General features: G+C 42.3%; 3 protein-coding genes across 3 annotated transcripts in view; 2 read left to right on the forward strand and 1 right to left on the reverse strand.

The window, feature by feature from the left end:
• The window catches only part of LOC134468873 (neuroendocrine protein 7B2), a 5,683-nt gene extending 1,252 nt beyond the window's left edge, over positions 1-4,431 (forward strand). The window contains exons 3-6 of the mRNA XM_063222784.1: positions 896-1,045; positions 1,966-2,078; positions 3,793-3,846; positions 4,070-4,431. Of these exons, the coding sequence (XP_063078854.1) occupies positions 896-1,045; positions 1,966-2,078; positions 3,793-3,846; positions 4,070-4,189 (437 nt within the window). The 3' untranslated portion in view covers positions 4,190-4,431. The remainder of the gene's footprint in view (positions 1-895; positions 1,046-1,965; positions 2,079-3,792; positions 3,847-4,069) is intronic.
• Positions 4,432-4,576: 145 nt separating this feature from the next.
• Positions 4,577-5,537, forward strand: grem1a (gremlin 1a, DAN family BMP antagonist). The gene is made up of 2 exons (XM_063222785.1): positions 4,577-4,725; positions 5,003-5,537. Exons 1-2 carry the CDS (start codon positions 4,694-4,696, stop codon positions 5,535-5,537), a joined length of 567 nt encoding a protein of 188 aa, XP_063078855.1. The 5' UTR covers positions 4,577-4,693.
• A 2,133-nt stretch (positions 5,538-7,670) lies between these two features.
• Positions 7,671-15,000, reverse strand: part of LOC134468875 (formin-1-like) — a 47,232-nt gene continuing 39,902 nt past the window's right edge. Inside the window, exons 14-18 of the mRNA XM_063222787.1 lie at positions 13,376-13,468; positions 10,413-10,464; positions 9,663-9,812; positions 9,296-9,377; positions 7,671-7,757 (exon numbers count right to left, since the gene is read on the reverse strand). Of these exons, the coding sequence (XP_063078857.1) occupies positions 7,713-7,757; positions 9,296-9,377; positions 9,663-9,812; positions 10,413-10,464; positions 13,376-13,468 (422 nt within the window). The 3' untranslated portion in view covers positions 7,671-7,712. The remainder of the gene's footprint in view (positions 7,758-9,295; positions 9,378-9,662; positions 9,813-10,412; positions 10,465-13,375; positions 13,469-15,000) is intronic.

Here is a 15,000-nt window from a genome sequence, read left to right on the forward strand (position 1 = left end):
GTGAGCATCATGTCACTCTTTCTCTGTGTTTGGTTTTCCAGCTGCACAGCAGCGGACAGGAGAGCTCTTCAGAGGGTGGTCAGCATAGGTGTGCACAGATAGGGATGAGGTGGTGCTAAAGCACCTACCCCTTTGCCCCACTGGATATCAAATGCCCCTTTTTTAGTCACAATGTATTGTTGTCCATGTTGGCATGATTATCTACAAATGCTTCATGATCAAAATCATGTGACAATAATGTCCCGATATAATATATAGCCTCCATAGCTTAGTAAGGAAACAGGATGTTCCACATGCCCCCAACACTCCCATCATCAGCACCTGCCCCCCAAAAAGTATGTGCACGCCACTGGTCAGCACTGCACAGAAGATCACCAGCTGTCCCCTGCACTCTTTAGAGGAGTTGTTCTCCTGTTGCTGCCTCCAGAAAGCAAAATGCATCACTGGAGACCCCTGCCACCCTGGGCATTGATCTACTGTTTGAACTGCTGCCATCAGGCAGACGTTACAGGGCCCTGCACACGAGAACAAACAGGCTAATGGACAGTTTTTTTATCCAAAAGCCATCTGCACACTAAGTCTTGCACAGATAACGGCATTGTGAACATTCGTTATGTGTTGTGTGTATGTGTGTGTTTGGTTTGTCTGTGTCTGTTGCAGTTTTTATTCAGTGTTTTAGTGGGCTTATTCTCTTTACAGTTTTGTGTAGTGTTAAGCACCGGGAACATCTGTGCTTAACTTATTTTGTTGTACCTGTACAATGTCAATAGAGACATTCATTCATTAATAATCATTAATTAATTCATTCATTCATTCATTCTGATCCATGACCATAGACCTGAAGTAACCGACCGTGACTAAACTGAGAAACCCTATTCGCCCCTTGTTCCACCAGGGGGAGCTCACGAGGGCCTCCAACACCTTGGACCATACGGCAACATTCCCAACATAGTGGCAGAGTTGACGGGAGACAACGTTCCTAAAGACTTCAGTCAAGACCACGGCTACCCTGACCCACCCAATCCCTGTCCACTTGGAAAAACAGGTTTGTATTTCGGAACCCACTATAAGGCCATAATTCATCTATTGGTATGTAGTGTGTGTGTGCACTATGCATTTGATGAAGCTTCAGTTATGGTCCAGTAACGACAGGTACACCAAATAATAATTGTAGACTAAACAAGCACGTACAGGAGATATTTCTTTCTCTCTCTCTCTCTCTCTCTCTCTCTCTCGCACGCACGCACGCACGCACGCACGCACGCACGCACGCACGCACGCACGCACGCACGCACGCACGCACGCACGCACGCACACACACATACACTTTTGGAACAGTACGTATACAATAGGGTGTCTGACTTGTAGCTCAAAGGTTGCCGGTTTGACTCCCGACCCGTAAGTTTGCTGGGGGGAGTAATTGACCAGTGCTCTCCCCCATCCTCCTCCAGGACTGAGCTACCCTGAGCATGGTACCATCCTGCCGCACTGCTCAATTGGGGCGCCATTGGGGGCTGCCCCCTTGCACAAGTGAGGCATACATGCAATTCCGTTGTGTGCAGTGTGCACATCTGTGCTGTGGAGTGCTGTGTCACAATTGCTATGGGAGTTGGATTTTCCCAGGTGGGCCTTCACTTAAACAAGTGAAACATCATATGAAATGCAGGCAGGGACTACTTTGCACATTGCATCCCCCTGGCTTTTGAGGATTTGAGGATCTGTGTGCAGGGCCGGCACTAAACAAAAGCAGACTTGGGGCACCAACCACTTTGCCCCCAAAATTGGGGCCTCTTAAATTGAGATTGCGCACAAAACATCATGAAAACATATTTAATTACATTACAAAACATAATATGTATTAGTTAATAGATTATTATTATTTAATTATGAAGGGGGGCTCCTGACCAGTTATACTTCGGGCCTCCAAAACCTTAGCAGTGGCCTTGTCTGTGTGTATTATTCCAGCTGCTGATGGGTGCTTGGAGAACGTTCCCGACACTGCCGAGTTCAGCCGCGAGTTCCAGAAACACCAGCACCTCTACGACCCCGAGCACGACTACCCTGCTCTGGCCAAGTGGGTGAGTGAGTGGTGTCATTCAAGGTCATGATTTTCACATGCATGCACTACTGTTCAAAGGTTTGGGGTCACCCTCATTTGTCCCAGTTTTTTTTGCAATTCAAGTTGTGGACATCTGTTGAATAACTTGAAATGGTGCACAGGTACAAAAATGGAAATGGTACACCGGTACAAAAAAAAATCACTAACCCCTCTTTGCAACTGCACTTGTTCTGTATATTTCCTGTGCACTTTGTATTTGCTTGTGATGTTGGCTTGATTATGTCCTCCTTTGAAAGTCGCTTTGGTTATAAAGCGTCTGCCAAATGCAATGTAATGTAATACACAGGTAAGTACTGAACAGCCGAAGTTGAAAAAAGGGTTTGACTTATAGACTGTCAGAAGAGTTTTAAAATCAATTCTAAATCTCACTATCCAGTGTAATGACCTAAATTGTACTGGTGATATGATCTCTTTTCTTTGTGTATGTACAGTATATGGTCTCTTCTCTTTCTCCTCTGCCAAGGTTGCATTGGTTTGTTTGCCTGTCTGTCTCAAAAAGTTATGAACGGATTTTGATGAAATTTTGTGGAGTTGTTGTAAATGACAAAGGGAACAAGTGATTAAATTTCGGGTGAGGACTGAATTTTAAAAAGATTCTTCACCATTGCGGGATAGGACGAATTTTGATATTCCAGTTTCTCAAAACAACAAAGCAGAAAGACTGGGAAAAAAGTAGGTTGTTACATAGTCAAATGTTTTTTTTCAAACAGCTGCCTTTGGCGGAGCTCTGCATTCTCTGAGTGCATTTCTAGTTCATTGTAAGACTGAAGTAGAGTGCATTACAGTATAATACTATTAATGTAAATTTAAAAAACAACGATAATAGTGGGGGGAAATGGTGTGTGCGAAACACAGCAGATGTTATAATAGTGTGAAGCTTAATCTAACTTGTCTTTGAGTCGATGGCAGGCACACTATCAAATACAACGGCATATCTCATCATTCACTCAGAAATTGTTACTGAATGTGTCAACTTAGTATCTACTGTCATAGTGAAATAATATCAGAGCAACATTAAAATAATCAAATTATCCCTATTGTAATTTTTGTGCCAATATTTTTTCCAACTTCTCCAACGTAACAGTCTTTCAAAGTATTACAATCTTGCATTATGAAATAAAACATGTAGGACAAAAAAAGAAATATATACATATATATTTTCATATAAATATATAATTTAATAAATATATTTGAAAAACTTAACCATGTTTCTGTACTGTGTGCCTATTGTCCATTCTTTTCATGGCCAAGCCTGTAGTCTGATAAGTGTGTATGGCAGGTAGGCTACTACGGTTTACATACTTCTGTACACTGAGATAGTGTCCAGACTCCCCGTCTCCTGTGTGTTTGAGAGTCATGTGAAAGTCACTTGGAAAGTAATTGAAAGTTATTTTTCATGGTTATAGTTATTATGGTATGTTTATGGAATTTCCTGGAAGGATGATTATCTGTCATCAACGGCATACAGAAAACTTTTGGAACCTTTGTTTTTGTTTTGTTTTTTCTTCAAAAGGCTCAAATAATTTATGATTTCCTTGAAGGCCAAGGCATTATTATACTGAAGTATTGCAAGTATCTGAACAAACAAAAACAATGTCCTAGTCCTAATACAAAACAAAGCAATTTGCTCTCCGAGGACAGAGGTAACCTCTTTTCTCTTCTTTTTCTTCCAGAACAAGGAGCTGTTGTACGGAAAGCTGAAGGGTGGACTGAGACGAAGAAAAAGGGTATATTGTTGTCTGTCTTAGAAAAATCTGTTGTGTGATCTTTGCGAAACCACATTATTTCCTCTATGGGGTGGATGTTGAGGGAGGAAAGGGAAGATGGACTTGGGGGGGGACTGTGAGCAATTTAGCCTGTCCACTGACTTCACATCACATTGATGTACCCAGCCGAAACGCATGGCACCAACAACACAAACGCGTCTCACTCACCCTTTTCATGTTTCAGAGTGTCAACCCTTACCTGATGGGGCAGCGACTGGAGAATGTGGTGGCCAAGAAATCAGTGCCGCATTTCCCAGAAGAGGAGGAAGAGGAGAACACAGTCACCAGCAAACCTGAACCTTGAGTCTGCAATCAGCGGCTCAATCTCTATCACATGTATTAGTTACCAAGTTAAAACAGGCAGCCTTACAATGTAATCAAACCACTCACTCAGAATTAGATCAGTTTTAATTGCCTAGGTGTAAGAATTCACCTGTGGCAACCTGGTCATGTTTTACATGTCACTCAACATACAGTTTGGCATTGCTGAATATTTAAATTCTATGTAGACCTACTAATAAATTCTAAATGTGTTCTTATGCACAAGTCGACTGTTCACTTGTTTTCTTTTTCACCCTGCTCTCCTAGGGGGAGGGGTGGTCTTTCGGGGGGCGTTGACATCTCTGCATCACTGCAACCCAGTGTATTTAAATGTTGGACATCTCGATGATGGCATGTAGTTTGTGTTTTTCTTTCTCTAGTCATACGAACTGTGGATGGGTAGCCTAGTTTTACAGTAGCCTTCTGTTTCAGTTAGTGTTAATTTGATCACTTCGGTGCTTTGCCGACTCGTCAGGAATATTCGGCCATGCTTTCCGGTTGTGGTGACAAGTTTGACAGGTGAGCGCAAATGGTCATTCATCAATTTATGACATCACTTCTGATAACGATGAACTAGTAGGCTATGTTGAAAAGACATGTCTGGGCGACATACCATACGGAAAGCAGGTTATTTATGTAGGCCTATGCTAAAACTTAAAGAAAGTGTGAATGTGTTTCAAATGTAGTGTTTAAATGTAGCCCATTGGAATGGCTCAACATGCAATGCACGGAGACTGCTGCTCTCCACTGTAACTTCAGTGTGTAACATTGACCGCATTTTACATCTCTATCCAAGGATGAAGAGAGACACAACTATCGCTGCGGTCGTGGTCTTCTGGCTACTTCTAAACCCAGTGAGGGGTAGGGGGACTGGGGGATTTCAAGGCGCCATTCCTCATCCCAATAAATACAACCCCAACCAGTCGGAGCAATCACCGCAGACACCGCAAATCATATTCAGGGGGATGGGGCCGCCTACTCCCGCCGAGGAGGTGCTGGATTCCAGCCAAGAGGCTCTTCACGTCACAGAGCGACGCTATCTGAAGCTGGATTGGTGCAAGACGCAGCCTCTCAAGCAGACCATCCACGAGGAAGGATGCCTGAGTCGGACCATCATAAACCGTTTTTGCTACGGGCAATGTAACTCCTTTTACATCCCTCGGCACGTTTATCAGGAGGACAACGCCTTCCAGTCGTGCTCAACTTGCAAACCCAAGAGCTTCACCACTGTCACGTACACTTTATTCTGTCCAGGAAAACAACCCAACACCAAGAAAAAGCGCGTCCAGCGCGTAAAACAGTGCCGTTGTACGTCCATTGACTTGGATTAAACGCCCTCGTTACTCGGTGTCTTTGAGCTCTTAGAATGGACATCTATGTTCACAGTTGAATAGGCTACACTTGAAAAGAGGCAGTGGTTTAAAAAAGTGGACTTCATACCCCCTGGACAAGTGCGTTGGTTGGTAACCCAGACGGTGCAGTTTTTCCAAGTGCATGCAAAACTTCAGGCTGCACCTCATCTATCAACATACATTTATTTCCTGAAGACATTATCTACCTACCTGCTTGATCATTAAACTGTTATTCTCAGCAAGGGGATAAGATTGTGAATGTCGTAGAAACAAAAGACAGCAATCGGTCTATATGATATTTCCACTGTGTGGAATTAAAAAAAAAAAAAGATACACATGATGCCCGTTCATTTAATGACTGTATAGATTTATGGATTAATGACACATCACGACCCTGTGGTTGTTTCTTTTTTTCTTTATTTCTTTCTATAAAATATTAATAAATGTATATATGTTACGAGCAAAATAAACTTATTTTTTACATCCTTCATTATTGGCTGCTAGTACTATTGTTACTTTGGCCCACATGCTAGACTAGAGCTTGCCCAAAAGAATTCACAAACACGCTGAAATACAGTAGGCCTAAAACATGTTATACAGTGTCTTTTCCAAGATTAATTTACATTAGTTAAATATTTACAGTATTCAAGAAATCAAAGAGGTCTGCTTACTGAAATATACCAACATGTGCAAGTATTTTTTTTGTTATTTCAAAAGAAATGAAGTGCAGAATATTACAGTAGAAAAACACACTTTAGTAGCCTATTAAATATTATAATTCAGGTAAACAATTAGCAATGATTTGATGTTTACATGGAAATCATCTCATTCCTATGAAATATAATCAATGTTAAAGTGCTCATTCCCTCCTCACTCATTTAGTAAAAGTTACTTTGGTATTTTCTTTCCAGTAGCCTAATACAGTGTCCTGTTCTGGTATCATTCAGATAGAATGCTCTGCACTATGCCGTTGTCTTGGAGTCTGAGTTGTAAACTTTTTCCAAGTTAAACTTATCTTACACTTTCAACCAAAGTGACTTACAGCCACGATATCAGTACAGTCCCTGGACCAATGTTGGGTTAGGTGCCTTCAGGCTAACGTGATGAAGGTCTAGGGCATCGGTGGGGAACCTATAGCTGGCGGGCTATTTACAGCCCACGTCTTATCCAGCCCCGATATGATTTTAATGTTGTGCAGTTTCAGATGAAAAAGGTGTTTTATAAAGGAATCTTAGAAATTAAATTTGCAATACAAATTCAGTTATATTTTCAGGGGACCTAGAGAAGGTGGGGTCTGTTGTAAAGGTGGCCACCTTCAATATAGGCCTAAAGTGTAGGGGGGAAATCCTGGTTTGTGTTCATAGTATGGCCCTTGGAGAACTTTATAAAATTTGGTAGTTTTTAATCATATGAAAAACTAGGTTTAAAAAAAAAAGTTTAAAAAAGTGGTGTTTTTAATCATATTTGAGACCAAAGCAAAGAATCACTCCCAATTTAACATGGAGGATTAGATGGCAACTTCTGCGATCACCAGCTTTGCCAGAGGGCCTTGCCATCAGAAAACATGCATTGATCCAAATGAAAAACCTAAGAGTATTTTCACAGAACAAAAAGTGACTTTGGGTTAAGGCTAAGCAGACCTCTGTATCTATGTAGTAAGTAAACCAGGTTTGCCCCTTAACCATAGTACGCACACCTCAGGTCTGGCTAGAAAGGATACCACAGACCTCCCATGCAGAGTGGCACTGTGAGGAGGAGAGGGTGGTGGCGGCAGTGGTGGTGGTGAGGATTGTCTGGGGGGGTTTAATTTTTTCCACAATGCCCAGAATGACTTACAGACTTCCACTCCAGAGGGATTTTGCCCAGAACATCAGGATGACAAATGGCCACACAGACACAAGAGAGTCCTGCTGACCAAAAAGGGCAAAGTTGCAAAGTAAGTTGCTTGAAGTTTCAAGAGGAAGGCCAGTCACCTTCCACTGTAGCAGCTTCAAACGTAGCTCAGTTGACTACCTTGAAATGGATAAAGGAGAATCTTCTCAGGCCATCTCTGCTGCTTCTCTTCTCTTCTCTTCTCTTCTCTTCTCTTCTCTTCTCTTCTCTTCTCTTCTCTTCTCTTCTCTTCTCTTCTCTTCTCTTCTCTTCTCTTCTATCCTAGTTGGTGCTCATGTTGGCCTCCTTCTGGCGTAGCCTCTCTTTCTGTTGGCGGAGAGCACAACAGAGATCTTACTCTACGTACACTAGGTCAGCGGGTATGGAGATGACATGACAATTTACACAATATAATGTACAGAAAGCTGTTCATTATAATAAGCCTTCATAATTCACCTCATTTTTCTTTACTGTATTAACTTTGGGAAATCTGCTGTCTTTTTTGTAATGTTAATATGTAGATCCGTTTTATTTAAACATGTTAATTCATGGTAGGTGTATGTGTGCAACATTTTCATTAAGCCGACATTTAAACGTTTAGCAGTAACCCCAGTGCACAGCTGGTGGACAAACATGTTTTTTTGTGGCCAGAAGTCATTACGAGTTCACCCCTTCACCTCCATCTGATTCCTGGCTACTCCTTTATCCGTCTGTCCGCAATTGACTGCTTGTAAGACTTTGCACAAATGCACACAGATATGAACGTGCAGATATGCTTTCTTAAAAATCCTAATAATAAACGCCTCACATGTAGTTTCACCATTTGTATCCTTGCATTGCACTATTGTATTGTGTTATTGTATTGTGGGGGCAGGACTGGACTGAGAGAAAAATATTAGGCCGGGCATTATCAGCCAAGACCGGTCCACTAAGCATTGAGAGAGACAATGAAGCCTGTGACAACATTTTTAGTCTTCTATTACGGGCTATTTTGACGATAACATTAAAATGAAATTTAAATCTGACTCGGAGAGGACTGCTGTGGCAGCATGAGGACTTATACCATTACATTGAGGGGAGGACCAGACCAAAATGATCAACAGTCCACCGGGCAAATGTCCTGTATGCCTTCTTGCCAATCCAGCTACTATGTGCAGGGGTGATTCTTATGAAACGAGTACCAAGGAGGTATTACGGCCAGACAGTGATTGATCATCATTTAGTCTCTTAGGGGGTTGTTTTTAAAGAAAAAGCCAGGCTGTGAAGTTCCAAAGGTTTGGCAATAAAATGTTTCAGAATGTTGGTCAGTATTTTGGCGTCACAAACACGGAGCCAGCCTTCAAATGCCCCATGACCAGCGGTCATAGTAACAGAGGAAAAAAAACAATCAACCCACGTTGATTGGATACATTTGTACAACCAGCCTACAGGAAACAAGTCGGCAGGAAGAATTTGCGGCTGTCTGAAGCAGAGGTCATTAGTGCCATAGACACATATGTACAATGTGTACATGTATACAGTATATACTGTTTTACATACACATATAGAGACATACAGTATATAGGCTAATGCAGTGGTCCCCAAACTTTTTCCTGCTGCGACCTACTTTTGGACCTAAGAATATTTTCGCTAAACTTTCATGTAAATCACAGGAAAGGTGAATACATTTATTACCCATTGAGGTGAATATTGGTCACTTAAAAATGTATAGCAAGGTTTTATGCAAATAGTCTGTCCGCAACCCCCTGTAGTACCTTCGCGACCCCCTCCGGCATCCTGACCCCCAGTTTGGGAACCACTGTGCTAATGCAATATGACAAGTATGCAGAAGGTCCTCAGTGCAAAGATTAAGAATCTGTACTCACGAGGCCGTTGGCGTGAAGCTTCCTCGTCTCGACTTTCTTCTCTCCCGTGATGTTTTTGATACACTGTTGGGCCTCTTTTAGCCTGCAAAGCAAATGATTATGTCAATGTCAAGACGCACAACAAAACCCCAAGCACTACATTGTGCATATGAATATGCACACAGACGTGTCTGTACACACACACATATGGACAGACAGATCAGAGCAACAGACAGACAAGCAACCACTAAGGAGCGTGCAACTGCGATCACACACACACTTACACATGCACGCGCATACACACAGTCACACACACATGTGCACACACAAGCATGCACGTACGCACGCACACACACACACACACACACACACACACACTGTTCCTCACCTCTCCCTGGAGATGTTCTTGCTCTCCCGCTTCCAGCGCGTCTTGAAGTCTCCACAGAACTCGAACCAGAGCATGAGGACCTGGCCTGGCACCACCTCCCGCTCCCCAGCCTTGGGCCTCACCCCAAAATACACCACCAGGTCATGGAAGCTAGAGAGAGAGAGAGAGAGAGAGAGAGAGAGAGAGAGACATAGTGAGAGACAGACAGTCAGACAGACAGAGTCAGAGAGAAAGACAGACAGACAGAGATTTTAAAACTGCTTTATTGGAGAACTGACATCAAACCATTTTCAACAATGGAGAACACCAACCACAGATCACACAAATCCCAACCTTCATATATCCCCACAACAACTCCCAGTCCTCCCCAGTTTTACACAAAATTGCCCACACACACCAGATGCCCCAGAGAGTGTCAACATTGTTCAAGATTGATGAGTTTGTAATAGGCAAGCTCAATCTTTATCCACCTCTTCTCTTCTCCACAGAGAGAGAGAGAGAGAGAGAGAGAGAGAGAGAGAGAGAGAGAGAGAGAGAGCACAGAAATCTACAGGCCACGTGTCTTTGGGATTTGTTGTACTGTGTGTTGGACTATTGAACTAGATATTCCAGAGGTACTACGGGCCTACTACATGTAAGAGTAATTATGAAATAAATGTGACACGACAGAACTACAGTCCCTAAATAGGAACAATTTATAACAGTCAGGTAATTAAAACATACATGTTGAAAAAATGGCTATAATCATACCTTTTATGTGCACATGCCAGCTGATACTCTGTTGCACCATGCTCTTGATGTGCTGCAGATCAAACACAAGGACATTTCACCAACACATTTCAGGTTTCAAGTTCGGGATTGTTGGCAGGCTTGTGATGAGGCAAATGGGGTATTGGGAGGGTTATGATCAGGTACAGGGGGGCGTTTGTTAAAAAAAAAACACTTTAGCACCAGACTCAGTATTCCACTTACAACACTTTGAAATTAGACGCCCTATACCAAAGACAACTCAACCCAGACAATTATGAATCCTTGTCTGGGACTGACACAACTAAATAATAATTTGGAACACACAAAAACATTGTTAAAAAATGCCAAATGAGCACATCTTTATTTAATTAGACTAACTAAGACGTTGTATTATTAAAGTCCTTTGTGAGTGGCGCTGTGCCATGCAACTACTATATCTAGTTGCAATGCGACAATGGTGATCCCACTGACATGGAGCCAGACGACAATTTGGCCCTTTAAAAAAAACAGCTATTACACGTGCAATTAGAACAGAAAGGCCTCTCTTTGTTGCCACGGTGACGCTGCCTTGTCCTGCCCGCCGGTAAGAATCAGAGGCAGACTCACTGCAGCCTACAGTGTTGTGTTTCCATAATGGTGCCACTCTAAAGCCCGTTGACCTCTAACAGCAATTTCAGACTCGCGTGGGGCCGACTCAGCGACTCACCTAGGGTCTGACTCAGACTCATTCAGTCTCCTGTCAGGTGCGCTGCTTGAGCTCTGCCCTACAAAGGCAAAAGACCTTAACATCAATTTTGGTAAAAAATGAGTTAATGTCATTTTTGGGGTATTTCAGACCACCTTTATCATGTGAATAAATATAGTGAGCCAGTTTGATTGTTTTCAATGTCAAAATAAAGAAAATAAGAAGTTAAGGCATTTTGCCTTGGGACGGCTCCTTATTTTTCGCCCGTGATTCAAAGGCAGAGAACCTTAACTTCCAACTGCCATTTCATAAATATAACTTTTTATTCAATTTTGATTACATTTTCTTAACTTTTAAAGTATGTTGTGTATGTATTCATGATAAATTAGTCTTTCTACACAGTAATTTGTCTGCCAGGCTGTTTATCTGAACAATTTTGAGATATAATGAATTGTAATGTAATTCAATGCAATGTAAACACATTCCCGCCATATCCTAATACCACTAAATAGGACATCTCAATGTCATAAATGTAATTTAAAACAGACATTATGACCAGACCTGGCTTATAGTTTCTTTAAATATACATTTTATAAGGTAAAATGAAAAAAAATGGCAGTTACTGTCTTTTGGCTCACTGTTGGCCCATGATACAAAGGCAGAATACCTTAACTGCCAAATAACTGTCAAAAGTCAAATTTGAACTAAATATTTTTTGCTATACATATATATCTCCTTTATAGTAACCAACTGTCAAATTTTAGGAGCTCCAAATATTATACTTTTATCTGGAAAGAGGATAACAAAACAGAAACTTTGAAGCCACTTTTCTCAGTTTCACACTCTGGTGAGTTAAGGTTCTTTGCCTTTGTAGGGCAGAGCTACTCTCAAAGGTTCTTCCCCAGCCACCAAGCCAAGGCCAGCCCAGCCCAGCACAGCCCAGAGACTGCCAAAGTCTCCCCCCTTGATGCCTATCTCCACAGTCTCTGACTGGGAGCTATCTATCTAGGCAGCCCTCCACAGGGAAGACCACAGACAGTTATCACCTGCCTTTCTCTGTGTAGTCCCCGACCGACCTAGCGCCAGCCAGCCTTACACCCAGTCATCAGCCCAGCCATCCAGCCATCCATCGCCTCCTCCCTCCCTCCCCCCTCTCCGACCTCCCTCACTCCCAAATAGGGTCGCTCACCACAGAGATATTCACCATAGCAACAGGATGTGAGTGACTTTATCTGCAGTTGAGAGACAATCGAATAATTATGGTGAAGGCCAAAAAAAACCCTCCAAAAACAAAAAAAGAAGAAAAAAACACACACACAAACCGCATGGATGTAAAAAGGGAGGGATGGATGGGAGAAGACGAGAGCGTATTGCAGTCTCTTAGCGCCAGGCGGTTTACAGTGGCTTGTGACAACATGGGCAAAGCACAGACCTCGTCTTAGATTACACAAACACAATGAGCTCAAGGAAACAATAACTTTATGTAAGGATGATTTACATTGAGGCGAAGAAATGTTCCTGCTTGTCCTTACCCTACCATCAGAACTTAGACCGTGTGTGTGTGTGTGTGTGTGTGTGTGTGTGTGTGTGTGTGTGTGTGTGTGTGTGTGTGTGTGTGTGTGTGTGTGTGATGTTAGTGTGTGTGTGTGTGTGTGTGTGTGTGTGTGTGTGTGTGTGTGTGTGTGTGTGTGTGTGTGTGTGTGTGTCTGTGTCTGTGTCTGTGTCTGTGTCTGTGTGTGTCTGTGCTGTGTGTGTGAACTGCTGTAAGGCTGATTGATGGGATAGGGTTGGGAAATAAACCTGGCTGGACTCAAACCTGGGTCCCCATGCAGACTATGTTGCGGGGCATTAGCACAATGCACCACTGAACTCCACAAAATGTATGCCTTTATTAATCTCCACTGTCCATGAGTAGATATGGAATGATAAAGAAAAATGTTTAAGTCTGTAAAGTGCTAGCGTCCAGGCAGACACCTGCTGTCTGTTCCAATATCAACACACACACACACACTGCAATTTGCTAGACCATTTTTGGGGGGCTGTAGCCTGATGTAATCACTCAGATCTCAAACGTCACAATATAGACTATTGAATTAATTAGTGTCTGTCACATAAATAAGTGTCAACCCTTGTTAATACTCCTTTCCTCTGGTAGCACAGACATATTATACTTCAGCCCAGGCTCAGAATTACGACACCCTTTGTAATTTCTTAAGGAATAGTAGTCCTACATACTTGGAAGTGTAAGGGCTACAATGACATCCTCTGCTTCACTTACCATTGGAGATAAAGCCCTCCATTTTCTCCTTAAATGGATGAATATGCTCTTCAGATGAACTGGCACACACTGTCTGGACATCTTCTTCACAAGCTATAAAAGATAGTCAAATAAAAGAAAAAAGAACAATAAATCGTTAATTTTAAAGCACTAATTTATCGTCTGTGCAATTATATGTTTCTTACACATGGATGATCAGAGGTGTGGTGTAGCAGTAAAAGAAAAGGTGATAAAACTATGAGTTTGGTGATCACACTGAATAAAATAGAAGGCCTTTATTGTCATTACACACAGCTCAATGACATGTAAAACCTCCCTTTAAGACGCATGCAACCGAGTACAAAAGAGTAAAACGCAGGCCTAATAAAAGAAGCATAATAGAATAATACATTAAATATAGATATACCGGTATGTAACTTCATAGATATATGAAACTTCAATTTAGCATGCTAATAGGCAGATAAACTCTTGTCAAAGTTTACAAACTCAATTTCTGCAATTTCAGAGTTAGGTAAATGCTGTGTTTGCTTCCATTCACCCTCCACTACTCTGGTCACGGCCACTTCCACACTGCTTGTGCAGATCTGAGTGGAAGGAAAACACACAGAACAGTTGAAGGGGCTCCACCTGTATGGGAGTCAAAGGTTATCGCCGCGGTTTCCCATGCACAGAGCCGGTTTAGATACTGCGATGGCGGCAGGAGATAGCTGATAAGCGAGCTCTCGCTCCGCCTGTGGCACCGATCGGCGCTGTTTGTCCCTGCCGGCTCACCGTCCGATCAGAGCGATCACAGGAGCCAGTCTCCTTTGCACAGCCATAATATGCCCTGATGGGAGTCGACATGCTCGATCTGCATCTCCACAGGATTAGATTACAAAAGAATACTGTTTTCATTCGCTCGTTTGTGTAAACTGTGGGGGCTGCTTGTGTTGCCTGGTACCTGGGAGTTGAAGCGTACCACTCACCTGATCTTCTTGGGAAGAGTGCTCTCCCTTTTTATTCTGAAGTGGGTCATTCACCAGCATGCAAATAGTGGTACTATACAAATTCTATATGATAAAAGATTGAAGTGTCGAATGTTCAAGCTTAAATATTAAATGTCTGAGGTTCATGGACCGTGTTATTCAGGGGTGAAAGTAGATGGGTGCACACAGGTGCGAAGCACCGGTATAAAATGCACATCTGGTGCGCAGTAACGGTGAGAGAATAGGTTTAATGCTACCCAAAAACCCACATTTGAAAAAAGTAAGGTCTGCTATTAAAGCACACACAACCACATTACATGTATGCCATTTGAGACAAAATGTCTCAATGAAGAGACACCCGAAATATTCACAAAGCGATATAGATCTGTAGTGCATATATTTAATGCTTCTTTGTGGGGGTTACGCCATTAAGAAATGAAAACTACTTTCACCCCTAGTGTTATTTACACATAACATTTTGAAACTGTTAATTTGGTGTGCAGAGTGCCGAGCTATATAAACCATCACAGGTGTTAAAAATCCAGTCTGTGGGAATTAATTCAGCTCTTCTTTTTTTGGCTGTGAAGCTACGGAAAGGACGCTCAACCATGCACTTCTGGCCAGGACATCAAAACGGCAAGCCAAAGCTGTTTGCTAAGA

Source organism: Engraulis encrasicolus, chromosome 18, assembly GCF_034702125.1.
Source record: "Engraulis encrasicolus isolate BLACKSEA-1 chromosome 18, IST_EnEncr_1.0, whole genome shotgun sequence".
Taxonomy (NCBI): domain Eukaryota; kingdom Metazoa; phylum Chordata; class Actinopteri; order Clupeiformes; family Engraulidae; genus Engraulis; species Engraulis encrasicolus.

Coding starts and splice junctions, on each gene's coding strand:
- grem1a (XM_063222785.1), top strand. CDS start 4,694: ATGCTTTCCGGTTGTGGTGACAAGTTTGACAG. Junction 4,726..5,002: donor TGTGGTGACAAGTTTGACAG/GTGAGCGCAAAT, acceptor TCTCTATCCAAG/GATGAAGAGAGACACAACTA.